The sequence below is a fragment of the Bos grunniens genome, chromosome 9 (genome assembly GCF_055505025.1).
Source record: "Bos grunniens cultivar Pamir isolate PY7600 chromosome 9, Bosgru_T2T1.0, whole genome shotgun sequence".
NCBI classification, from domain to species: domain Eukaryota; kingdom Metazoa; phylum Chordata; class Mammalia; order Artiodactyla; family Bovidae; genus Bos; species Bos grunniens.
In genome coordinates this window covers 41,631,968-41,657,936 of record NC_141173.1, presented here as the reverse complement: position 1 = coordinate 41,657,936, position 25,969 = coordinate 41,631,968, and the positions used below count along the sequence as shown (strand labels likewise).

The 25,969-nt window shown below is 43.5% G+C and overlaps 2 protein-coding genes across 20 annotated transcripts in view; one reads left to right on the top strand and one right to left on the bottom strand.

Annotated features, from left to right (window-relative positions):
* PPIL6 (peptidylprolyl isomerase like 6) overlaps positions 1-22,951 on the bottom strand; it is a 36,090-nt gene extending 13,139 nt beyond the window's left edge. For 2 of the 18 annotated variants that reach the window (XM_086317418.1, XM_086317423.1), the window contains exons 1-5: positions 22,360-22,934; positions 19,349-19,444; positions 11,467-11,529; positions 11,222-11,369; positions 3,982-4,038 (exon numbers count right to left, since the gene is read on the bottom strand). In XM_086317418.1, coding sequence (XP_086173544.1) covers positions 3,982-4,038; positions 11,222-11,369; positions 11,467-11,529; positions 19,349-19,444; positions 22,360-22,482 — 487 coding nt within the window. In that variant the 5' untranslated portion in view covers positions 22,483-22,934. Of the gene's footprint in view, positions 1-689; positions 1,110-3,837; positions 4,039-10,200; positions 10,330-11,221; positions 11,370-11,466; positions 11,530-14,900; positions 15,090-19,348; positions 19,445-22,359 lie in introns of those variants that run through there. The other 16 variants (XR_015132935.1, XR_015132934.1, XR_015132936.1 and 13 more) reach the window with 16 other exon arrangements.
* SMPD2 (sphingomyelin phosphodiesterase 2) lies at positions 22,643-25,922 on the top strand. Of its 2 annotated transcripts, none has more exons than XR_015132931.1 (10): positions 22,643-23,165; positions 23,396-23,492; positions 23,588-23,664; positions 23,994-24,087; positions 24,229-24,318; positions 24,551-24,633; positions 24,763-24,895; positions 24,990-25,094; positions 25,274-25,423; positions 25,520-25,922. XR_015132931.1 is itself a non-coding variant. In XM_086317415.1 (10 exons), the coding sequence occupies exons 1-10, from the start codon at positions 23,116-23,118 to the stop codon at positions 25,906-25,908; spliced, it is 1,272 nt and encodes a 423-aa protein (XP_086173541.1). In that variant the 5' UTR covers positions 22,643-23,115; the 3' UTR covers positions 25,909-25,922. The 2 variants fall into 2 exon arrangements, 1 of the variants encoding a protein (XP_086173541.1); XM_086317415.1 differs by having other exon boundaries at positions 25,270-25,423.
* Positions 25,923-25,969: the final 47 nt, after the last annotated feature.

Sequence of the window (25,969 nt, the reverse complement as noted above, 5' to 3'; positions counted from 1 at the left end):
AAAAGCATGTACTTAATGTTTTATGTAACTCACATAGTTTTACCATCCAAGTATGCCTCCCTAGGCACTATAGTTCAATGTCTCTCATTTTACCAGACTTGTGATGCCTTTTAAATCTCTCTTTATCCACAGGTTTCCTCTCTGTCCCTTTCTTTTCCTTGCACTGTATCTGTTCCTGAACCTGAGCTAGTTCACCTTTAGGATTTCTCCCAGGCTGGAATCTGCCAATTGCATACACACGGTGCAGTTCAGCAGGTTTCTCTTGTTCCCTGTCCTGTCAGTTCTGTGTGAATGCTTGTGTTGAAGATGCATATTGCTTCACTTTGATTGATACGTGAGGGAGGGAATGACTTGAGCATGATGAAGCTCACCCCTGCTTAATGTGCCGTTCTCTCCGGGAGAACCACCAGGTAACAATGGCCTTCACTGAACTGAGCCTGCTGCCCAGGAGCACAGACACCTCAGACGTGACCAACCACCTTGGTCACCACATGTGAGTCGCGTCCACCCACATCTGGAGTTACAGCCTCCCTCCGACTGCAGAGAACGCTCCTGCCGCCACCTCCAGATCACTCACAAGATGCAGCTCTTCCCACACCGCCTCCACAGACATCAGGGGCTTTTCAGGGTAAAGTGCCTTATTTATTATCACACTGATGTGTTTCTTGACCACATAAAACATACAAAACTATGTTACTGTTTTTATTGCGAACTTATTTTTTAATATGTCACCAAGGAATTTTTTTTTTACCTCAGTTATGGCATCAGTCAGCCCTGTGGTTTTTACTGTGTGGTTTGACAAAGCACAGAGATCTTTGAAGAACATATTACTAGCAGAACTGGTTGCATTTCTCACAAACTGGATGCTGGGTCCAAAAGCTTCATCGGGCTCATGTTCTATGCCTTTGGTAGTGTGTTCTCTCAGCAGAAGGCCCAACTGTCTGACTGTCCCTGTTCTTGTGAAGGCAGTAGATTCTGATGCAGCAAATGCCCACATCCATTGCTTCACTGGGGGCAGCAAAGTGGTGACATTCTAATTTCCTTTTCACTGTTAATTGGAATTCTTTTATAACAAGATGTTTCCCCTTATCTATGATTTAGTATAGTTCCTATAGGAGAGGCAAGAGAAATGCTTGATTTTTACCTATATTTATCATTTTCAAGACAATGAATTCATTTCCTAACATTTCCCCGAAGGTAAACAAGTAGGATTTATTTTACAATATCATTATGAACTCATGGATTTAAAATCTTTGTTGGGTTTCAGTTAGCTGAAATTACCACTCAAATTACTCCATCTTTGACCAGTGAGAGACTCTTCAAATTGACTCCTGAGCCCTTTGCCATGACCCCAGTAAAGTTTTAATAGTGCTCTTGGCTAAGTCATGACAGCATGACTGAACATGAGCTTCCACGCTCATTTTGAAATTTCCTGTCTCAAAACTGGAATCTGCCATGTTTTCCAGAGACCCTGGTTTATTTAAGCATGAAATGACATTTTAAAACAACAATCTAAAATCCAGGAGAATGTATCACTACGGGGCTGGTCACTGTAGATAAATTCCATGGCCAGAACTAAGATATAGATACAATACTTCTTGAGTTTAACAGGATATTTCCAATTCATATTCAGGACTACGGAATATTTTACTTGTTAACCTCTATTATATTTCATCTGTATTTCCTTTCTTCCACAATGAAGATTCTAACTCTGAAGGACAGGAAATTATAGAATTAGAATATCTCATACTTACTTGTTTTTTCCTACATTGTATATACCACAATCTCAGTATAATACAACTATCACCAGTAAAATTTAACTGAAAGTAGTTTAAAATTTTGTGTATATTCTCCCCATTTCTTTCATTTTTAAAAAATTGTTAGACTAAGCATATAGTCATTATATATCATACTCTCACCCTTTTATTCCTCATTAAATTTTAGTTTTATAAGTAATTATGTGATTAATGCTCACCACCAATTCTTCTGTCAGGATCCCTCTTGTAATCTGGCTGAATGAAACTCATTCTGCAGTCATTGATTCCTCAGGAATGACCCATGACAACACTATTCCCTGAAGTTTTACATACTGATAACTCTGTGTGCCCTTTAAAATTCACATTCAGTTTGACTGGATATAAAGTCCCCAGGTCACATTTCATTTTAATTGAGCATCATAAATATATTACTCAGTTTTCTTCTGGCATAAGAATATGATGATAATGTACTTTTCTTTCCCTTATGAATCACTTACTGTTTTTGTCTAACTGCCCAAAGATTCTTTTTTCTTTTTCTTTAATATCTAATAATATTAGTAAAATATGCCTGGTGTTGGTTGTTCTGGTTCAGTATTGTCAGGTAGCTGTCTGTTCTTTCCGTAAGTAGTTTCAGGTTTTTAAAAAGATATTTTTACTTGAGGTATGAATATGCAGTAAAATGCATATATTTTAGATGTTCGGTTTGATGCATTTTGACAGTTGGGTGTAGTTGTGTCACCACCACCCAAACAAAATACAGACTATCAGATCCTTTTTTATTTCATGAAAGCTTCTTAAAATTATGATTTTTAGTATCTGTTCCATTCCCTTCTATTGGTTTAATTCCTTAAGGATACTTATCATCTGTATGCTGGATCTTCGTTCTGTATCACTTTGTTGTAAATCCTTTTCATCTGTATTCATCTCGTTTTGGTTTAAAAAATGTTTTTCTCCTTCTGCCTTTTGCTTCTTTTAATACACATATCAGTTGTTTTTATTTGACCTTGTGTTCCTTATAATTTGTTCATTTCTGGAATTTTCTTTTATTGTTAATTCTTTTATTCAGTTCTGTAAACAGCCTCGTATCTGAGGTTTTCTAATTCTGATTTACGAGTTCTTTCCTGTCGTATCATTTTCTTTATGTCTTTTATAGCTTATTTTGAAATCAGTTTGACCTGTGAGCTTTATTTCTATGGTGCTTTCATTATCCGTAGTTATATGACTATGCATCTTTTTTTTTTTCCAAGAAAATTTCTGCTGCTTTCTAATGCAACTTTATTTTTATGTAGAATTAGTCTCCCTCAGTGTTTAGAAGGAGGTGTGGCTTTAGAAGGAAGGTAGTTTCCTGACTTCACAAACTCCCTCTAGTGCTGTTTTCGTGTGTTGGTCATCTGTGTGGCAGCTTGGTTTCTGGGATTCCTAGCTCTGTTCCCTTTCCCTCTTCATCACTGTTACCCCAATACCTGCTTAATTTTGATTCCATTCCCAGCACTTCTTCTCAGTGTGGGCCTGTCCTGGAACAGAGGGCTTTCAGATCAGTTTTGAGAGTTCACAAAAGTTTGACTGCTCTGGCCTTAAGCCTTATGAGGGGTCCCATGCACTACCCTGCTCTTGCATATTGTGGGGTTTTATATCCTCAGCTCTGACAAAAATGTCCTGCTTTCACTCACATCCATGCTAATACCATGCGGATTGTGTGACTGTTGGTAGTTTGACCTCACCTGTTTATATTTGAAATTCGTGTAGATACCTTGCATGTAGTTTTGTTGTGTTATCCATGGGTCTTTAGTTTTCCCATCTAGTTTTTTGTCTATTTTTAGGTTGGGATTTCAAAAAATTAAAAAACTATGCCACTACCACTACCATCTTCCCAGGATCCCCAATGGCAATCTTAGTAGGATGGTTATCAGGTACCAATTCTAAGTATGAGCATAGCAAAGTACAAGCCTTAAAAATATAAATTCCCTTCTATCCTTACAATCCTAATTTTAGAAACTTATTCTAAAGAAATAATACAACAAGGCAAGTGAAAGAAAGTACAAAGCTGTTCTGAACTGGACTGGGGGGCCTCCCCACTCACCCCATTTCTAACTCCCACTTCTGGCATGTGTCCTTGTAGTGTATCACTCCAAACGCTCTCTTTTTTCAGATCGTGAAATTGTCCAGTCCTGTTAAATTTGAATAATCAATTAAAATATGACTGACAAAATTTAGAGACACATACCTTCAAATGTTGGTCCATAAATTGACTCTCCATTATCTCCTTTCCCAGCAACTATATCTGAGAAATAGCAGTAAATAAACATTAAAATTCTGAAACTAAAAAAGAGATAATGGCAGGGGAAAATGCTTTAAATTATGATTCCATTTATAACAATAACTAGAGCAAGTGATCTAATTGTTCAGTGTCTATACCATGAAAATACTTCTATAATGATTTCACTTGTATTTTGTAAGTACTTTAACATTCCTGATCCCTTTTTTTTCCCCTCATAACTCCCAAGTAGGCTAAATTTAATGTAAAGCCTTTGAAATGATGAAGTATTAAATTATAATTGTGGCCAGAATTTAAATTAAGTGTGTGCATATAGGTTCGACTTATTTCACAAGTTATTCCATGGTTGATCTTACTTTTCAGATAAAAAATGGAAAGATTTAGCTGAGGATGACACAGGAACAGTGAGGTCTTTTTAACACAAGAATGAAAATAGATGCTCCAAAAAGAATTAATGTTCAAATTTTTATTCTTTGGAACTCTGTAGTGATAACTCATTTATCTGGTGTTTTAGAACAGAAGTTCCTTTGCAATATGAAGATTTTTAAATGGTATTTATAGAACCTGTTTCACATTATATGCATTATATGCATATTTTGGCTTAGGCAGTGATCCTACTATAAAACTCCTCTCTGCACAGCTACAACAGAAGCAAGGCTTTCTGTAGTGAAACTAGAGGTCTCCGAGGTCTGTGCTCTCCCCTCAGCCCCTTTCCTTCTTTCAGCCCTTTAGACGGCCTCCTCGAATAATGTGCAATAAATAAATGCTGAAGAACTGGCCCATTTAAACTCAGTACGAGTGCTTTATCATAAAAGTATCTGTGCTATTTAAAGAAATCTGATGCAACAGCAAGCATGTGAAGAGAATTTATGCAGGAAAGGGGCATATAGAGTTTAAATTATACTACTCATAAAGCTGGTTCAAAAGTTAACTGATAAACCTTAAATCTTCAACCTACTCTGCCAGATATATACTTCCTTCCTGCCACTCCCGCCGCATTCACCACACAGCCCAAGGCTGTTCTCAGAAGCCTGCTGCAGTAGCCACAGGCTAAATCTGGGTTTGGAGAAGATGCATGTCCTCTAGCACCAATTCCTTCCTGTGCCAGAGTTTGCTTTGCTTGGTGAACCTGCCCAGGTGATTCCCCTGTCTGCTGACTTATGTAAATACCAGTGACACTCCCTTGCTTTCTTTCTCCAACACTTGTCACTACTCTTGCCCTTTGCTTCTGATCTCCCAGGTCAATATTTTATATTGACACCATGTCAGTCAGTATTTAATATTTTTTATGACCATAACCCACCCCTTTGAATTCAGCTCTGGGATATCTTCTATACTTCTGACAACAGATTCAGCAATGCAGAACAGTGGTTAAAGGTAAACTCCAAAGTCAGATGATTTTTATTTTGATCTTGATGTTGGTTACCTTTCCCAACACTGTTTCCTCATCTGCTATAGACAGAGATGATGGGAAATGCCTCCCAGGTAGTTCTGAGTGTGAAATGCAGTCATGTAGAGAGAGCACTACACATGGACATCACCAGACGGTCAACACCGAAATCAGATTGATTATATTCTTTGCAGCCAAAGATGGAGAAGCTCTATACAGTCAGCAAAAACAAGACTGGGAGCTGACTGTGGCCCAGATCATGAGCTCCTTATTGCCAAATTCAGACTTAAATTGAAGAAAGTAGGGAAAACCACTAGACCATTCAGGTGACCTAAATCAAATCGTTTATGATTATACACTGGAAGTGAGAAATACATTTAAAGGACCAGATCTGATAGACAGAGTGCCTGATGAACTATGGATGGAGGTTCATGACATTGTACAGGAGACAGGGATCAAGACCATCCCCATGGCAGAGAAATACAAAAAAGCAAAATGGCTGTCTGGGGAGGCCTTACAAATATCTGTGAAAAGAAGAGAAGCAAAAAGCAAAGGAGAAAAGGAAAGATATAAGCATCTGAATGCAGAGTTCCAAAGAATAGCAATGAGAGATAAGAAAGCCTTCCTCAGCGATCAATGCAAAGAAATAGAGGAAAACAACAGAATGGGAAAGACTAGCGATCTCTTCAAGAAAATTAGAGATACCAAAGGAATATTTCATGCAAAGATGGGCTCGATAAAGGACAGAAATGGTATGGACCTAACAGAAGCAGAAGATGTTAAGAAGAGGTGGTAAGAATACACAGAAGAACTGTACAAAAAAGATCTTCATGACCCAGATAATCACGATGATGTAATCAATGACCTAGAGCCAGACATCCTGGAATGTGAAGTCAAGTGGGCCTTAGAAAGCATCACTATGAACAAAGCTAGTGGAGGTGATGGAATTCCAGTGGAGCTATTTCAAATCCTGGAAGATGATGCTGTGAAAGTGCTGCACTCAATATGCCAGCAAATTTGGAAGACTCAGCAGTGGCCACAGGACTGGAAAAGGTCAGTTTTCCTTCCAATCCCAAAGAAAGGCAATGCCAAAGAACGTTCAAACTAGCGCACAATTGCAGTCATCTCACATGCTAGTAAAGTAATGCTCAAAATTCTCCAAGCCAGGCTTCAGCAATAGGTGAACCATGAACTTCCTGATGTTCAAGCTGGTTTTAGAAAAGGCAGAGGAACCAGAGATCAAATTGCCAACATCCGCTGGATCATGGAAAAAGCAAGAGAGTTCCAGAAAAACATCTATTTCTGCTTTATTAACTATGCCAAAGCCTTTGCCTGTGTGGATCACAACAAACTGTGGAAAATTCTGAAAGAGATGGGAATACCAGACCACCTGACCTGCCTCTTGAGAAACCTATATGCAGGTCAGGAAGCCACAGTTAGAACTTGACATGGAACAACAGACTGGTTCCAAATAGGAAAAGGAGTACGTCAAGGCTGTATATTGTCACCCTGCTTATTTAACTTATATGCAGAGTACATCATGAGAAATGCTGGACTGGAAGAAACACAAGCTGGAATCAAGATTTCCGGGAGAAATATCAATAACCTCAGATATGCAGATGACACTACCCTTATGGCAGAAAGTGAAGAGGACCTAAAAAGCCTCTTGATGAAAGTGAAAGAGGAGAGTGAAAAGGTTGGCTTAATTAAAGCTCAACATTCAGAAAACTAAGATCATGGCATCTGGTCCTATCACTTCATGGGAAATAGATGGGGAAACAGTGGAAACAGTGTCAGACTTTATTTTTCTGGGCTCCAAAATCACTGCAGATGGTGACTGTAGCCATGAAATTAAAAGACGCTTACTCCTTGGAAGGAAAGTTATGACCAACCTAGATAGGATATTCAAAAGCAGAGACATTACTTTGCTAACAAAGGTCCACATGATTTTTCCAGTGGTCATGTATGGATGTGAGAGTTGGACTATGAAGAAAGCTGAGTGCCGAAGAATTGATGCTTTTGAACTGTGGTGTTGGAGAAGACTCTTAAGAGTCCCTTGGACTGCAAGGAGATCCAACCAGTCCATCCTAAAGGAGACCAGTCCTGGGTGTTCATTGGAAGGACTGATGCTGAAGCTGAAACTCCAGTACTTTGGCCACCTCATGCGAAGAGTTGACTTATTGGAAAAGACTGATGCTGGGAGGGATTGGGGGCAGGAGGAGAAGGGGACGACAGAGGATGAGATGGCTGGATGGTATCACTGACTCGATGGACGTGAGTCTGAGTGAACTCCGGGAGTTGGTGATGGTCAGGGAGGCCTGGCGTGCTGCGATTCATGGGTCACAAAGAGTTGGACGTGACTGAGCAACTGAACTGAACTGAGGGAGAGCACATGTATGGTGACTGGCAGAGTATCATGCGCCTTCATTAGTGGCCATTATTATTGTGCATCATCACATACTTACGGAATGCATCTTCTCATTATCATTTTCACTATCATTCTGATGACCATGATGATGATAAAATATATTAAAGTAAATCTCAAGAGATCCTTCTCAAGGCAGTTTGCCTTGTGGGAGCCACAAAGAGGATCCTGCCAAAGTGACTTAACAACTTGGTATCTTCATTAACTTCAACTTTAGAAACAAACAGAATGTATGCTTTCTGTTTATCTTCATTCATTCATTCTTTGAACAAACTTTTAAAAAGCATCTACTAATACTGTATGCTAGGCACTGTTCTCTAACTTGAAGATGTAACAGTGCATGAAATAGATAAAAATCTGTGCACTCATGGAACTTACATTCTACTGAAAAGAAATAGAAAGTTAACAAAGAAGTATTAATAGTATGTCCTGTGGTGAAAAGTGCTAGAAAGAAAAATAAAGCTCGGTAAGGGGACAGGAGAGCAGCCCAGAAAGGGGAGAGGAGAGGTATATGGAGAGGAAGGTGGGAGTTTTTGAACAGGGTGGTCAGGTAATTCCCTCCTGAGATAAGCTCTTAGCAAAAACCAGAAACAGGTCAGGGGGTGATGCAGGGGATATGCAGAGGAATAGCTGGGTGTACATAGCTCTGGCAAAAGAAACAATGAAAGACCTCAGGGCATACATATGCTTGGTATACTTCAGGAACAGCAAGGAGCCCTATGTGTGGAGCAGAATTAGCAAGAGGGAGAGGTCAGATGATGAGATGGGGTCGAGGGAGGAAGAAGACTTTGTAGGGCCTCTTGGTCCCAGCAAGCAAGCAGTAGTGCTTGGAAGCATCCTAAGGCACAACACCAAACCACAGTCAGTTCCTGTACTCCAAAATGCTACCCAAAGCCCTCTGAGAATCTGACATCTGAAGGAGGAGGGTGCTTACGGAGCTTAGCAGTTCAAAATACCATGTCCTTGAATCTTCACCATATCCTGTAATATTATAATTATCCCCATTTTGTGATTAGGAAACTGACTGAGAGATGACAAGTTCCTTATCCAACATGGTGCAACTTACACGTGTCAGTTTGGAGCTGAATCTATTAACCAGAATTTTTTTTCCAAACTCCTTAAACAGCATTGCTTTGTTATCTGAAAACATGAACTGAGACCTATGCAATTTTTGGAAATTTTGCTTCAAATAAATAAATATCATGGTCCACTTTCCCCAAATCCTGGTCTGGCTCACAGGGGTGAGAGGAGGTCTAGCTAAAAACAAAATGGAAACCGCATCTGGAAGATCAGTGACTACAGTGAACTAAGTACCAGGAGACACGGATATGGGCCCTCTTGAGGATTATCTTATACAAACAAAAATCAAAAACAGTCTAAATGTTCGCCAACGGGAAACTTCTTCAATTGGCATAGCAATAGGATGAAAAACTAGGCAGATCCTAAACATTTTCTATGTCAATATACATAACCACATAAAATTTTTAGGGGCTTCCTTGTTGGCTCAGATGCAGGAGACCTGGGTTCAACCCCTGGGCTGGAAAGATCCCCTGGGGGAGGGCATAGCCACCCATTCCAGTACTCTTCCTGGAAAATCCACATGGACAGAGGCACCGGGCAGGCTACAGTCCATGGGGTTGCAGAGTCAGACACGACTGAGCGACTAAGCACAGCATAGCACAATTTTTCATTATATTGCTATGCTGATTTAATTAATTTCCCATTGGTGAAAATTTAGACTGTCTTTCACTTTTTGTTAGTATAAGACAATCCTCAAGAGGGCCCATAAAAATTTGATATATTTATGTGTACTGACATGGGCTTTCCCAATGGCTCAGGGGTAATGCAGGAGACTTGGGTTTGATCCCTGGGTTGGGAAGACACCTAACAGGAGGAAATGGCAACCCACTCCAGTATTCTTGCCTGAAAAATCCCATGGACAGAGGAGCCTGGTAGGCTACAGTCCAAAGGGTTGCACAGAGCCAGACATGGCTGAGTAACTGAACACGTGTGTGTACGCACACACACACACACATATACTGACATATTTATGTATACTGACGTGGGCTTTCCCAATGGCTCAGGGGTAATGTAGGAGACTTGGGTTTGATCCCTATGTTGGGAAGACACCTAAGAGGAGGAAATGGCAACCCACTCTGGTATTCTTGCCTGAAAATTCCCATGGACAGAGGAGCCTGGTACGCTACAGTCCAAAGGGCTGCACAGAGCCAGACATGACTGAAGGACTGAGTGTGTGTGCACACGCACACACTGAGTGTGCACACACACACACACACACACACACTGACATATGACCAGGCTTTCCAGGTGGCGCTAGTGGTAAAGAACCCGCCTGCCAATGCAGGAGATGGAAGAGACATGGGTTCGATCCTTGGGTTGGGAAGATCCTCTGGAGCAGGGCATGGCAGCCCATTCCAGTATTCTTGCCTGGAGAATCCTGTGGACAGAGGAGCCTGGCAGGCTACAGTCCATAGGGTCGCAAAAAGGCAGACACGATTGAAGTGACTTAGCACACACCATAAACATTAAGTAGAAAAACAACTGGATTAGAAACAGTACTGGTGATATCTCATTTTGGAGAAGCTGATTTACATACAAGAGCTGATTTATATACAAGATACTTGGATTAAATCTATATTTTTCTCATCAGCCTGAGAATGTTCCAGATTATAGAAAAATAATGAAACATTATTAATTTAAGCCTTTGCATATTTCATCAAGTTCAAGAAAATCTCCTTCCACACTAAACCAATTATTTTTAAATTGCTGCCTGATTGCTCCCTATGGGATATCTCCTAAAAGGCCTCTAAAATTGAATTTTGTGTTGCTAATCAAGGTACCTCCTTTGTGTAAAGCCAAAGGATTGACCTGAAAAGAAAGCAAAGATGGAGACCAAAATGCTTTTGATCTTATTTCAGTTGTAACAGTGTAATATCTTTGGTGAGAAATAAGCTGTTTTTCATTTATTCTGTTTTCAAATTCCTACCTTTAGCATGTTTCTTAAAAGCACTGTATTTTCTATATACTTTATTTTTAGGTGAGCATTTAAAATTATCTTTTGGTTAAAAAAATGTTACCCATCCTACTTTCTTATATCACTTTTTAATCTGGAATATTCCTAGTAACACACTTTAGATTTATTTTAATAATGATGGAATTTTTAAAAAGAGTATGAATATCAATTCATCATTTGACCATCCTTTAAATATATCTATATAACATATAATGTTAAATATATTCTAATTCTATATGAATTTCAAAGAGGCAGATAAACAGAAGTTTGGATATTCGGATTTGATGTTGCAACTAAGTTGTATTTAAGGTTTCAACTTAAATAGTTTAAAAAAACTCACCTCCTCCTTGTACCCAGCCATTCCTTACCACTCGATGGAAAATGGAACCTGTGTAATGTAGCTTGATGCCACTTTGAGAAAACCCTGCTTTTCCTGTGCACAAGATCTGAAAATTTTTACATGTTTTGGGACATGTATCAGAATATAGCTAAAAATAAAGATAAAAGTTTTCAAAGATTAAACATTCTGATAGAGAGTCTCACTCTCCCCAACTTATTAAAAAACAACCACCAAAATCCTCTTACCTCAAAAATCAATCTTCCAATTGGATAAAGATCAATAGAAATGTCCAAGAACACAAAATTATGCTATTAAAATTAAAGAGAAGAAGGCAATGCAGGTCAATGTTTTGGAAGAAAGTTTTAGAAGTGACCAAAAATATAACATCATAATGTTTTCAGTGTTAAGATGACTGACAGCATTAACATAGATGATGTAACAGCAAAATTAAACGGATGACTTTAAAAAGTTTGTTTCATTTTATTATACTACAATTTTATAACATAAGTAACATGCTTTTTAAAAGCTTTCAGTAGTAAGTCACATTAACCTATCACACAAGACTGAGAACACATGGCCTAGATAGCAACCACATCACAGACTGGGTGTGGAAAGGGACACTGATCAGTCCCTTTGGGAAAAAGAGCAGACTGGGAAGCCTTTTCTTTCCTGAGTAATTCTGGAAAAAGATCCACATGAGCCCATAGATTTGGTTACTGTGTGTTCTGGATTTTGAAAGACTGCACAGATTAGCTAAGCAGAGCCAGGCCACAGTCTCTCTGAGTGGAAAAATAAGACCACTGTATGCATAGGTACTATGCCAGGGATAGGGAAGAGAGGACGCTGTACCTTTTAGTTCTCTCTTTTATGACCTCATACTCCCAGACGCCCCAAGCTCTTATTTTCAATTGACATCCTTTCTGGTAGAGGCAGCTAACATTTGTGAGCCCTTGTCTAGCCCTACAAAGAGGCACCCAAAATGAAAACACTGTTCTCCATCACAGTGGCATTCATTTTGGTAGCAAACCACATCTAATAGAATACACTGCAACTCTTAGGCTCCATTCTCCTACATAAAAATGCTGCCTGATTTAACAAGTACATAATTTGTCCTGCCTTATTAAGAATCTAGGAGGCATAAATGAAATCACTTTTAAATGTATCACTATCATTATTTTGTGTTGCTCTAAGCTCTTTTCTTTTCGGAGAAGGCAATGGCAACCCACTCCAGTACTCTTGTCTGGAAAATCCCATGGGCAGAGGAGCCTGGTGGGCTGCAGTCCATGGGGTTGCGAAGAGGTGGACACGACTGAGCAACTTCACTTTCACTTTTCACTTTCATGCATTGGAGAAGGAAATGGCAACCCACTCCAGTGTTCTTGCCTGGAGAATCCCAGGGACGGGGGAGCCTGGTGGGCTGCCATCTATGGGGTCGCACAGAATCGGACACAACTGCAGGAACTTAGCAGCAGCAGCAGCAAGCTCTTTTTTAAATTAAAGACTAAGATAGTATTATAATACCTGGTATCCAGGAATGAAGTATTTATATCCATGCTATTAATAATTATGATTATGTTTGTGCCTCTCTGCTTCTATATTACAAGTTCTTAATCATAAAAGAATATTATAACTTTAAGAGGCATAATATCGTAAACTTCACAGGTTTAGGAGGAAAAAGAGGACATATTGGAAGTTATGATTGACTTCTAAAATGTGTGAGTCCATTCAGGCATTATTAAATTTCCCTGGGCATCAATATATTATCTTTATGTGGTTGTCAAGAGTAGATAATTTTAGAAATCCTAATGAAAACAGAACAAGTGACTTGTAACACAAGGTAATGTCACCTATCAGCCAAACCTAATTATCTACTCTATCATTTCAAACCAGAAGTAAACAAGTCTCCCTGGGTTTAACTCAGCATGAAAAATCTAGCCTCTGGGCAAAAAATCCAAGGGTTTTCTCTAGAATCTGGGTCCTCTTTCCTCAGTCACTAATTAATTCAGGCTGCCATTATTTCTAGCCCGCACTACTCCAGCAGCTTTCCAAATGGCCACCCTGCCATCAAGCTTTCCCTACTCCATGTTTTCCTGCTCTGTGGCCTCAGCCCTAAACTTTTTTCTAAAACACCAAAGAAGGTTATGTCATACTTCTGATGAAAAGTTCTGTTGGCCTGCTTTCTTCTAGATAAAATCTAACTCCCTGGTTAGAGTGGACAGTAAGTTCAACCTTTGCTTAGTGGATCTGGTTTGGGGGTTTTTCTGTTTTTTGTTTTTATAAAACAAAAAAATAGGAAAAGAAAGCAGCTTTCCTATTTGGGAAACTCCTGCACCAGCCTCTGCAGAACATTCTTTCTTTCCCCACCATTTGAGAGCCAGGGTGTAGGCACATAACCTGGGCTTGACTGGTCAGGTGCTTCTGCCTGGGGCCTTCGGCCTCTGGGGAGCCACACAGACCCAAGGAGAACAGAGAAGTTATGCTCAGTGAAGGCGACAGGGAGACCCAAGGGCCAGTAGGCACCCATGGCAGCACCCTGGCTGCACTTGCCTGGGGCGTGACTCTGGCCATGTTTTCCTGCTGCCAGGTCTCCCTTGGTTCCTGCCTGCTTTCCAAAGCTGGTCTCCAACTTTTTTGTCAGTTGTGGATTTACCAACATCCCTCAGTACATACTTTTTCTCCTTAAGTTAATCAGAACAGCTTGGTACTGTTGGCACCAAGAATCCCGACTGATGCTCTCATTTTCCCAGCCTCCTTCCTGCTCATTCAGGCCTCCTTACTGTCCTCTGCCGTCCCCAGAGCACACCATGTACTTTGAGACTCTTGGCCCTTTGGGAATGAACTGCTATGAATGTTAAATTCCTCTCCACGCCTTAGAGTTTAGAGCATTTTGCAAGTATACTGTTTATTCAACAAAATATTCACTGAGCACCTCCTATGTTTCAAGTTCTGTTCAAGGCAGTGGCTGAATAAGGGTGAACAAGAGCCAAGGTCTTTGCCATTGCATGGCTCAGATCCTAGCTTTAGGTAGGCACAGGCCACCACGGGCATGCCATGATTTTCAGCATGTGGTAGCTGTTGCTGCAACAAGGTTCCTGAGCAAAACTGCATCCATTTACCAGCCTCACGGAGGTTGCCCATTCCACCCTGATGTCTGTCTCTTGCTCTCTGGACCTCAAGCTTCATGACTGTCGTCTACCATCGGAAACCCCAGGGCCATCACTCGTCTGCTCCTCCTGCCGCCTATGCGTCACCTTTCTTCTCAGACTTGCCAGTCTCTCCATGCAGGAGCTCTCACTTAGGCGTTACAACATACTAATCAAAATATTTCATGCTCAAAGTGAGTAAAGGATAGGTTCGACTTTGTCTGAGGGAGGAGGTCTTAATGTTTTTAAATAGATGCGAATTAACGCACATAAGCTTCTCGTGGAGAGTCAAAATGTTTGAATAGGGATGCTCTTCTGCCTGTGCCATCTACCTGCTGTGAGATAGGCTGGCTTTACACACCACCAAGCCAAACCCCATCAGTTCTTTGCAACTAGAGATCACAAGTTCATTGAGAACTTAACCTAGTCCTCTACTCTTTTATATTCCCTTTTCTAGGTTTATCAGTAATTAGTGCTTAATATAAATGCTCAAAGATTTCACTATTTTCCTTTTTTAAAAAATTAGTGTAACTTGCCTTGGTGTCTCTTAAGAATTTGGCAGAATAATCCACAGTAAGTGCTTCGTAAAGTGCAGGAGGCTTAAAATCAACTATATCCCACACTTTGTGGGCCCATTTCTGTAGATCAAGTGCATCACCCAGGAGCTTATCATTAATAAAACACATCACATAGGAAGAATATTCCCAGACTTCATTCTTAAGTTCCTGTAAAGGAAAAGGGCCCCCCCCCCAAAAAAAATTAATGGGGCATGGGGATGGGGAGTGAACCTTGCTAAACCCACAAGCCAGAGCTTTGATCAATCCCAGGACTGAACCTTTAAAAAAATGTAATTTTTGCCATCTTTCAGAATTTTGCTCTCAAAGGGAATTTAAGAACATTTCAAAATTCTGAAGGTGCTGAAATCAATAACCTATAAGTAATCCTTAAAATGGTACAATCTTAGAAAATAGATGGTAATCTGGTAATAAAAGTCAGTGTGCACAGCATACTTGTTATATATGAATATAAAAACAAAAATGCAGTCCTCTAGCTTCATTTCTAGAGCACATTTTACTGTACGCATACTTGGTTAGGGGTCCTAAATAAGACCTGGTTTTCAATGCCAAGGATGGAAAAGAGTGCTTTTTGATGGAGGGAAGTCAGAGCAGGTGAGGAAATGCCTCCTGAGGGCCAGCAGGGTTTCTGGGACACACGAGGGCCATGAGGAAGGGAACTCACCTTCTTTAACACTTTTAAGTCCTAAACCCTTCAAAATTAAGTGTGTAAGTGTTTTCATCCACACAACAGTGACGGCCAGTGTGCTAAACCTCAGTGTGTGGCCGCTGAGTAATGTCACCTCGGAGGAGATCTGGTTTATTAGTACCCAGTGCCAGTCCTGGCAAAACCATGCATCATCTGGGACAGCTGTTCTCCAGTTTTAGTGGGCAGTCAGAATCATAGATTCCTGAGCCCCACCCCAAGTTTCTGATTCTGGGATGGGGACTGAGACTGCATTTTTTTTTTTTTTTTTACCAGCATCTCATGAGATGCTTCCAATTTGCCTTGATTCATGGACCTAACATTCCTATGCAATATTGCTCTTTACAGCATCAAACCTTGCTTCTATCACCAATCCCATCCACAACTGGGTGTTGTTTTTGCTTTGGCTCCATCCCTTCATTCTTTCTGGAGTTATTTCTCCACTGATCACCAGTAGCATATATTGGGCACCTACCGACCTGGGGATGGGGAGTTCATCTTTCAGTGTCCTATCTTTTTGCCTTTTCATACTGTTCATGGGGTTCTCAAGGCAAGAATACTGGTAATAGTTTGGCCTTCCCTTCTCCAGTGGACCACATTCTGTCAGGCTATGGTTTTTCCAATGGTCATGTATGGATGTGAGAGTTGGACCATAAAGAAAGCTGAGAGCCAAAGAATTGATGCTTTTGAACTGTGGTGTTGGAGGACTCTTGAGAGTCCCTTGGATTGCAAGGAGATCCAACCAGTCCATCCTAAAGGAGTCAGTCCTGGGTGTTCATTGGAAGGACTGATGTTGAAGCTGAAACTCCAATACTTTGGCCACCTGATGCGAAGAGCTGACTCATTTGAAAAGACCCTGATGCTGGGAAAGATTGAGGGCAGGAGGAGAAGGGGATGACAGAGGATGAGATGGTTGGATGGCATCATCAACTCAATGGACATGGGTTTGGGCGGTCTCTGGGAGTTGGTCATGGACAGGGACGCCTGGCGTGCCATGATTCATGGGGTCACAAAGAGTCAGACACGACTGAGTGACTGAATTGAACTTAACACGAGATGCTGTTGCTGCTGGTCTGGAGACTGCACTTGAAGAAATGCCAGTTTGGGGAATGGTGTGCCTTTAGCTGCCCACATGCTCCATTCCCGGCTCCTGTCTCAGGAGGAGCTCACTTCCAGTTCCTCGCTTGTTCATGCTGAACTGTCAGTCACTGAGATAGCCCCTGGGTCAGTACTCCCTGGAATGTTTACATTTATCAGGGGTCTCACATTTTACAGGACACAAAACTTGTGTGAAAAAAGAGAGGTAAAGTGTTAACTGTGAATATTTCAGTTAGCCTGGTAGGAGAAATGCAGGAACAGATAGACTTTATTGGGAAGTTGAAGGTTATTACATGCTTTGTCCGGATGTCTTCTACATGTAAGGAGCCCTTACCACCTTCCTCAAGATAGCGGGCTGGACCCGATGGTTTCCAGGGCTTTCCAGCACTAAGATGTATGATGCTCCCTTTTTTGGAGGTGGGGGAAAGGCCTTCCTGAAGGTTCAGAAGCCATCCCTCAGAGTTGGCGTTACATTCTGCTGAAGCATAAGGCCACCTCAGACTAGCCTCATATGTGCTAAGAAGCACTACGTATAACGTAAGACAGTGCTCTTTTTAAAAAACTATTTATGTGTTTGGCTGTGCTGCATCTCAGTTGCAGCACACAGGACCTTTTAGTTGTGGCATGCAGCATCTTTAGTTGTGGCATGCAAACTCTTAGTTGCAGCACGTGGGGATCTAGTTCCCTGATCAGGAATCAAACCCAGGACCCCTGCACTGGCAGTTCAAAGTCTTAGCCACTGGACCTCCAGGGAAGTCCCATGACAGTGCTTTCGTAGGAGAACAAAAGACTGAAGAGGAAGAAGAGGTTAAGGTGGCAAGTATCCAGGAGATGAGGGTCGGGTGGAGGTGGAGAAAAGAAAGACAGGAGTTAAAGGGTATGTGGGAAGAAGCAGCAGTAATGACCTAGGAAGCCTCATTCAGCCCCCGTGAGAAAAGCAGAAGAGAACACAAAACATCTCAACGTCAGCAACCCAGACTGACGGGTCAGAAACTGCAGAAGGGAACCCACACCAGTCTTCCCAGTATGGTGGGAATATGGGAGAGAGTGGGTGCAAACCTCGAAGCATGAAATCATGGCTCTCTTGTAGGTGGAGAAAATGGTATGATAGGCATTTTAGGAAGTTTGATGATAAAAATTAAGAAAACCATTGTTTTACATTAGAGTGCCCAACTATCTGGGTTTGCCTCAGACCATCCCAGCTTAAATCAACCCTGTATATTCATTGGAAGGACTGATACTGAAGCTGAAGCCCCAAAACTTTGACCACCTGATGCAGAGAGCCAACTCATTGGAAAAGACCCTGATTCTGGGAAACATTGAGGGCAGAAAGGAGAAGGGGACAACAGAGGATGAGATGGTTGGATGGCATCACCAGCTCAATGGACCAAACGAACTCTAGGAGATAGTGAAGGAGAGGGAAGCCTGGCAGGCTATAGTCCAGGGGGTTCACAGAGTCAGACATGCCTTAACAACTGAATAACAACAACAATCCCAGCTTTAGCAATGAAATTTGTGCATCCCAGGAAACCCCTCCAATCCAGGCAAACCAGGACCATTGGTCACCATAGCTGTTGTAATGATTAGAGTTAATATTTATAGAAGTCATTAGAATAGAGCCTGGCATATAATAAGCACCATAGGCTAAGTGTTTGTTATATTTCTATTTGAATTCCAATGAAAATGTACTGTGGCTGTGAAAATGGTATGAGACTTAAATGGTATTCTTAACTTTATCTTGCACTATTCATGTGACTGGGGAGACAGTGATCTGGTAAAGCAGCACAGTCTGCATGACAATCATAGGACATCCTCGTGCAGTCAAACACAGGACAATCAAAACTGCTCTGATCAGGAGAAATGCGATCTCATCAGCCAGTGAGAGATGGGGTGGGGCAGGGAAACCAGGACTGGGGCTCTCTACAGGACTGGGCCAGGAGATGTATCCATTCCAGTCTGCCCCCAAACACGAGCTGTAACAGAGCCAGGATGCCACCTTAGAATCCTTCATATCGCACGTTCCAGGCAGCACTACCAGTTAATTAGGGTTGGCATTCAAGAGGAAACCAATCTGCCATCTCTGGATAATCTCTGCCAGCCTTAGGACCTGGGGTCCTCAAGGGGTACTGTTATCAGGAACAGTGCAGAGAAGGAAGCTCCCATTTGGACATGGTTATCCTGTGGGAAGCTGATGCCTGCCCTCAGAGCTCCCCTGGAACCCCACATGCTCTCCTGCTGTTTCTGTGCTGGACACCACTGAAACCTTCCAGAATTCGGGCCTAAAAGAGTGCCAAGCCATAGTAACCTGAGTGCCAGGGTGTCACAGGAAGTAGGACTAAGTGATATGCAGGGAAAGAGGGGTAGTCATCAGCAAGAGTAAATAGCAGCATTGACAGTGTCAAACTTACCTTTATTGCTTGCCTTCCAAAAGAAAATCCTGGAAGTGTTTTACTTTTTCTTAATATCAGCTTGGTAAAATGACTGAAATAATTTAGGAAAAGTGCATAATTTAGAGAAATAAAATCTATTTGTATGAAAATCACTGCTTTCGTTTTTCCAAAGCAATGCATAGGTAAATAATTCAGGCAAAACTTTGCTCATTTCCCATACCCCAAATATCCTTTACCCTTTTTTTCTCTTGTAGATATTGATGCCATGCAAATTCTTGAACAGGAATTATTATTGGATCTTCAAAATTGGATGGATAATTACTCTTCAGACTCTAGGTTTCAAAACAGAATATTATTTTAGAGTACATTCTCTTTTAAAGTAGAAATCACTCCCCCTGATTTTTATGGAGTCTTCAGGAAGTTTTACATGGTGTACACCCAAGTCACAAAGTCTGGCTTAGATGCCCCCTGCCAGCTCCCAGAGGGCCCTATGCTTACCTCTATTGAGTCCCTCCCCAGGCCACACTTATTTGTCTGTCATCTGAAGAGAATAAGCCCCTCAAGGGCAAAGACTACGTCTTAGTTTCCCACTGGCCTCAGTATTTGGTACATAGTAGACCATCCACACATAGCAACTGCATAAACAAGTGAACAAATGAGTTTATGCCAACAGTTTTGTGATCGGCCATGTTCTTTTAGGACCAGTTTTTCCCTAAATTAACTCTTACTACATCTCAGTGGAGCCATGATTACTTTTAACTAAAAAAAAAAAAAATTTATTTAATTCACTGACATGGAGAATAACCAAAAGATATGGTTGTGGTTATAGCCCCTGGGGAAAAGAGAAGTAAATATTAAATATGTTTTGATCTAGATATTGAGCATGTATTGACTTAATGTATTTTGTTTTGTCTGTATGTATCAGAGAAAATTCTTTCTGGTTAACAATACCTGTTTAAAAAAAAAGTTTTTTTAAATGTTAATGCTCCTTTTAATGCTATAGTTTGTCTTCTTCTAAAGCAAGAGAAGGCAGTTGAGGTAGCACTCTTCTGAGCAGGTCTGAGGAGTAAATGAACCAACAGGGAAAAGTGTCAGCTGGCTGCTTCTGTCATGGTCTAAGGGGACACTGGCTTAGCACACTTCCTCAAGGGCGGATAGTCCAAGGGGGAGAAAGCCAGGACATGAGCGTACCCTGCCTTGGGACCAGGGGTAGCAGAAGAGGGCAACAGCAATTGCCTTCCTAGACCACTGTGCCCAACCAACAGCTGATGTGTCCTTTTCCCTCAAATCTAGTGTCTGGGCTCTGAGGCAGTCATACAAGATGACTGCTGTTTCTCACTGAGGGACCACCTGGTATAACTAATAAGCCCAAGAGTTTTCAAATTAAGCGTACTTAATCATACTTTCTTCATAATTTGTTCCAGAATGGACTATATTATGTAATGCTACACTTTATAAATCTAAATATTTCAGTTAATTAGGTATCGGAGATTGCCTGCAAGTGATCATGTTGGAAACATATTCAAGGATCCTTTATTAACACAGAACTAACTGAATTTACATTGATATATTTTCATTGAAATATATATATATTTCAATATATATATATTACAGTAAGCAAAAGCTTAAGAAAGTGAAAAACAACATTATTAATAAAATAAAGACATTGTTTTCTTGACTTAGTGTTCTCTCTGACAGGGATGGGCAAGCTGAACAGGAGGCAAAATCTGGACCACTGCCTGTTTTTCTAAGACCTGAGAACTAAGAATAATTTTTAGATTTTTAAACAGTTAAAAAAGAATCACAAGAAGAATCATTTCATGTCATGTGAAATTATATACAAGTCTAATTTCACTGTCCAGAATAAAAATCTTATTGTAAAATCACCATTCATTTACAAACTTTCTATGGCTGCTTTTGCACAAGGACAGAGTTGAGTAGTCATGACTGACAGCCTGTGGCTCCAAAGGCCTAACAATTTTATGTATGGACTTTACAGAAAAAGATCTGCCAGCATCTTCTCTACAGTATGAAGAAAACATGCTCCTTCAATAAGGAGCTAAGAAAAAGCAAGAGAAAAAAGTCCCTCCAACTCATTAAATACAGTTGTGGGCCGTATAACTTTGCTGATCCCATCAGCCCAGCTAACACAGACTGTTTTCACAGACTTCTTATCACTTGTTCTCTTCATCTTGAGACTTCACCTATTTCACAAATTAGTCACTATTTCCTGATTTGATATAAACTCAAAACTGTAACTCTGTGGACTTGGAGCAGGCAAGAAGTTAGGAATTTCTTAAGATTTCTTCTATTTGGGAACATTTTGTGTCAACTGATCCAGCTGGGTACTTTGGGAGATAACAAACTTTAATAAGGCTTTGTCCTGTAGTCTAAGTGTAGTTTTGAAGGAGGGAAGCTTGGCCTAATCTTATAACAGCATATGTGGAGCAAACCCCAAAGACATGCTGAATTTTACATTTCAACATTTCACAAACTTCTACATTTCTCCTGTGTTTGGGTTATCGGAGTGTTGCAGCATTGCAGACCTGGCCAAATTCCTTCAGTTCCTTAAAGTGTTTTTCATTTTACAATGTTCTGCATGTTTACAAAGAAATGTCTGGATTCTCCAGAGCACTTGGGGGTCATTTGTTAAGAAATCCCTTAAGCAATAATTCGACTGGGATGTAGTGACTGCTATAGAAAATTTAAGGAAAAAAACAAAAAACAACTCCCCCCGAATGAACAGCTTTCAAAAATCATTTGGGGAAGGAGTTTGTAAAAATTCAGCTAGTTAATGGTAATATTTTTTTAGATTAGAATATCTTTAATTTAGTATAAATTTCTAGTAGATCTAATCAACTGTGTTTTCAATGACATTCAGTTAATGATAATGTTGCTTGTTAAGTATTTTATGAAGTTATATGGTAATATTTTTTTCCACGGAGTTTCAAAAGCTATCATTTCAGTGAAAAATTAATGTGGAATAAAATGTGTGTTAATGTATAGATAGGAATCACCTTCCATTCCCAGCAAGGTTCTGAACGATTCCTTCACTCGAATCTCCCCTTAAAGGCAGCCCTTCTCGAAGTGGAACTCCCGCCCAGACCGGCACTTGTCACCTGCACGCTTCGATCCATTCTGACACAGCCAACCCCAGTCGGGACAACCCTTCCCTGAACCTCGACTCCCGCCACCAGGTGGTGCAGGACCAGGAAGCGGGTCGCACTTGCGGTTTCTTCGCAGTTACCTCAGCGGCGCTCTTAGCGATCTGAAAGCTGGAACTCTTGAAAAGCCCCACCACCTTCACCTGAAGCGGCTGCTCGGGTGGCGACCGCGAGATGCACGGAACCGAGTGCTGCTGGCTCGCCATGCCTGCGCGCGGGGACTCCTGGGGTCACAAACACTGCGCGTCGCCAGGGCAACCACGGCGCGGCCCCGCCCCCGCTGCTCGCGGGGGAAAAGGGGGCGGGGAGAGGGGCGGGGCGACGGGCGGGGCGGTCGGCGAAGGCCCGGCCTTTCCTCAACTTTGCGCCTGTTGCTGTCGAACCGGCGGAGAGGCTGGAGAGGACCCATAGGCAGTCGCCACCAGGGACGAGCTTCAGAGAAAAGGAACGCGGAGTCCACGTCCCGAGTGCCTCAGTCCGGTTCGCCGCTGCCCAGAACCTCCTCTGGGAGCCCCCACCCGGGGAGCCCCCAACCGCCCCCGCCTCTGGGATCCCTCTGGGATCGCCCAGGGTCCTCCAGCGCGGCTGTTGCCTCGGGTCAGCGCCGGACTTTCCGGGTTGGCGCGCCGCCAGGTTGGGGCCCCGCCGGCCGGTTGCCTGGGTAACGCGAGAATCTGCCCCCGGGCGCGTGCACTTGGGCGCCGCGGCCTTCCGGGGAGCGCGGGAGCCGGGCGGCCACCTGTACGCAGTGCCCCGGGAGGACCGCCGCCCGCCCGTGTCCCCCGCCGCGGCCGTCGCTCTGGAGGCCGAACCGTCCCGCGCCGCCCAGCGTCCCCGCCATGAAGCCCAACTTCACCCTGCGACTGAGGGTCTTTAACCTCAACTGCTGGTGAGTGCGCCCCCTCACGCGGGTCTGGGGCCGCGTCCTGCCCGCACCCGCACTGCCAGAGGAAGGAGGCCTTCCTCACATCCGGGCCACGGCGCTCCCCTGCCCTACAGCTTCGGGGTGCGGGGGGCAACCCGCACCTCCACAGCCGGCTCCTGGCCCCAACTCCGGTACTGCCCCGGAGCGCCGAGCGCCCGCAGCCGTCACCTACCCCCTGCGCTTCTCGTCCTTAGGGGCATTCCCTACCTGAGCAAGCATCGCGCCGACCGCGTGAAGCGCCTGGGAGACTTTCTAAACATGGAGAGCTTCGACCTAGCTCTACTGGAGGAGGTGGGGTGCGGAACCAGGCTGCAGGGGGGCAGCGGCAGTGGGGGCGCTCTCCCAGGGGGAAGGGCCGGGAAGGTATCTTTAACCCCTTCCCCCAGGTGTGGAGTGAACAGGACTTCCAGTACTTGAGACAGAAGCTGTTGCCCACCTACCCAGCTGCACACTACTTCAGGAGGTGAGCAGCCAACTGGCCTGGAAGCCTAGTTTCAGACCTTGAGGTGCTTGGCCTGCCAGCCCCTCCTCCCTATGCTGCCTGCACCCTGCTTCCTCTTCCCCAGCATCCTCTCCTCTGGGTGTGGAAGCAGAAGGTGGAATGAGGAAAATCTAGCTCTACAGCTCATCAGACTTACTCTCAGGCCGTCCTATCACCCCACACAAACAACTAACACTTTGTCAGCTTCCATCAGCTGCAAAAAGAGAAAAAAAAGCTGATAAGAGCTGGGGGAAAGGGCTGGGTATTTCTCTCCCTGCTTTTGTTACCGCTAACCAGGATTTGGCTTTCAGTGGCATCATTGGCAGTGGTCTCTGTGTCTTCTCCAAACACCCAATCCAGGAATTCACCCAGCATGTCTTCACCCTCAATGGCTACCCCTACATGGTGAGCCTGATCTCGAACTCATCCACCACCCTCCCCCACCTCCACTAACACATGGTAAAGGAGGTAACCTTCCCAGGACTGCAAGGGATGGGCAGAGAGAGGGTTGCAGTGCTCTGAGTTCTGTCCCACTCCTGCCTGCAGATCCATCATTGTGACTGGTTCTGTGGGAAGGCTGTGGGGCTGCTGGTACTCCATCTAAGTGGATTGGTGCTCAATGCCTACGTGACCCACGTGAGTGAAGCCCACAGTGCTTAGGGCTGGGAGAGGCAGCCTGGTCCTGGGAGGGAGAGAGGGGACACCTTTGGTGGAGTCGCCTTGGGGTGAGTTGTAGGGGCAGGATTCCTAAGGTCAGTAGGCAGAGTTCACACATTTTACCAAGCACCATGCCAAATGACAAACTTGATTTACATCTGCCCTTGGGACCTTGAGTCTCACCTGTTACTGTCTCCTCTATCTTTCGCAGCTCCATGCCGAGTACAATCGACAGAAGGACACCTACCTAGCACATCGCGTAGCCCAAGCTTGGGAACTGGCCCAGTTCATCCAGTGTGTGAGCCTGGGCTTAACAGGGGAAATAGGGTGGGATCGAGGGATTGAGTGGTGGCTGTAAGGTCCCACTTTTAGGGCAGAACTGATGAGGGAAGAATTCCTGCCTCACCATCTTGGTTCCTCCAGCCACACATCCAAGAAGGCTGATGTGGTTCTCTTGTGTGGGGACCTCAACTTGCACCCAAAGGACCTGGGCTGCCGCCTGCTGAAAGAGTGGACCGGGCTGCATGATGCCTATCTGGAGACCCGGGACTTCAAGGTGAGGACCTGTCTAATTATTTCCCCACCTACGCCCTCAGCCTCTTTCCCTCCTCCTTCCCCTGCATCCTCACTCAAGCCCACTCTTCACCTAGGGTTCTGAAGAAGGCTGTACAATGGTACCCAAGAACTGCTATGTCAAGCACCAGGAGCTGGGGCCATTTCCCTTGGGCATCCGCATCGACTATGTACTTTATAAGGTCAGGCCTCTCCCCGCCGCACCCACCATGTCTCTTCATCTCTCACCAGGCTGTGCTGATCCTTTGTCCAGCTGGTCTAGTCTTACGTCACTGGCAGCTGGAGAATGGAGAGCCAGGAACTGGTTCTCTGGAAACATACTTCCAAATAGAAGTTTCTCTTTGGCCCTTTTCCTAGGCAGTGTCTGGGCTATACATCTTCTGTAAGACTTTCAAAACTACTACAGGCCATGACCCTTACAGCGGCCCCCCCTTCTCTGATCATGAGGCCCTGATGGCTACCCTGTGTGTGAGACACAGCCCCCCGCAGCACAACCCCAGCCCTACCCATGGTGAGTCATCCGCATCCTTTTCTTTGGCACTTCCGCACCACAGGTACGCCCTCCACTCTGACTGTTATTTTGCCTCCCCACTCTCCTGCCTTGTAGGACCAGCAGAGAGCTCGCCGTTGACCAGTGTGCTAAGGGAGGCCTGGGCAGAAGTGGACCAGGGCATGGCCCAGGCTCACTGGTGGGCCACCATGGCCGGCTATGCAGTTGGTCTAGGGCTTCTTCTCCTAGCGTTGCTGTGTGCCCTGGCGGCCGGAGGATGGATCAGGGAAGCTGCTCTACTGCTCTGGACCCCCAGCGTAGGACTGGTGCTGGGGGCAGGTGCCTTCTACCTCTTCCACGTGCAGGAGGCCAAGGGCTTGTGTAGGACCCGGGCCGAGCTTCAGCATGTGCTGGGAAGGGCAAGAGAGGCCCAGGATCTGGGCCCAGAGTCTCAGCCAGCCCTGCTCCTAGGGCAGCAGGAGAGAGAGCGAGCTGAGGAACAATAAAGCTTGACACTTTGGTGGCTTGGCCTTTTTCCTTGTAGAGGCAGTGAGTGGGGCCAGGGGT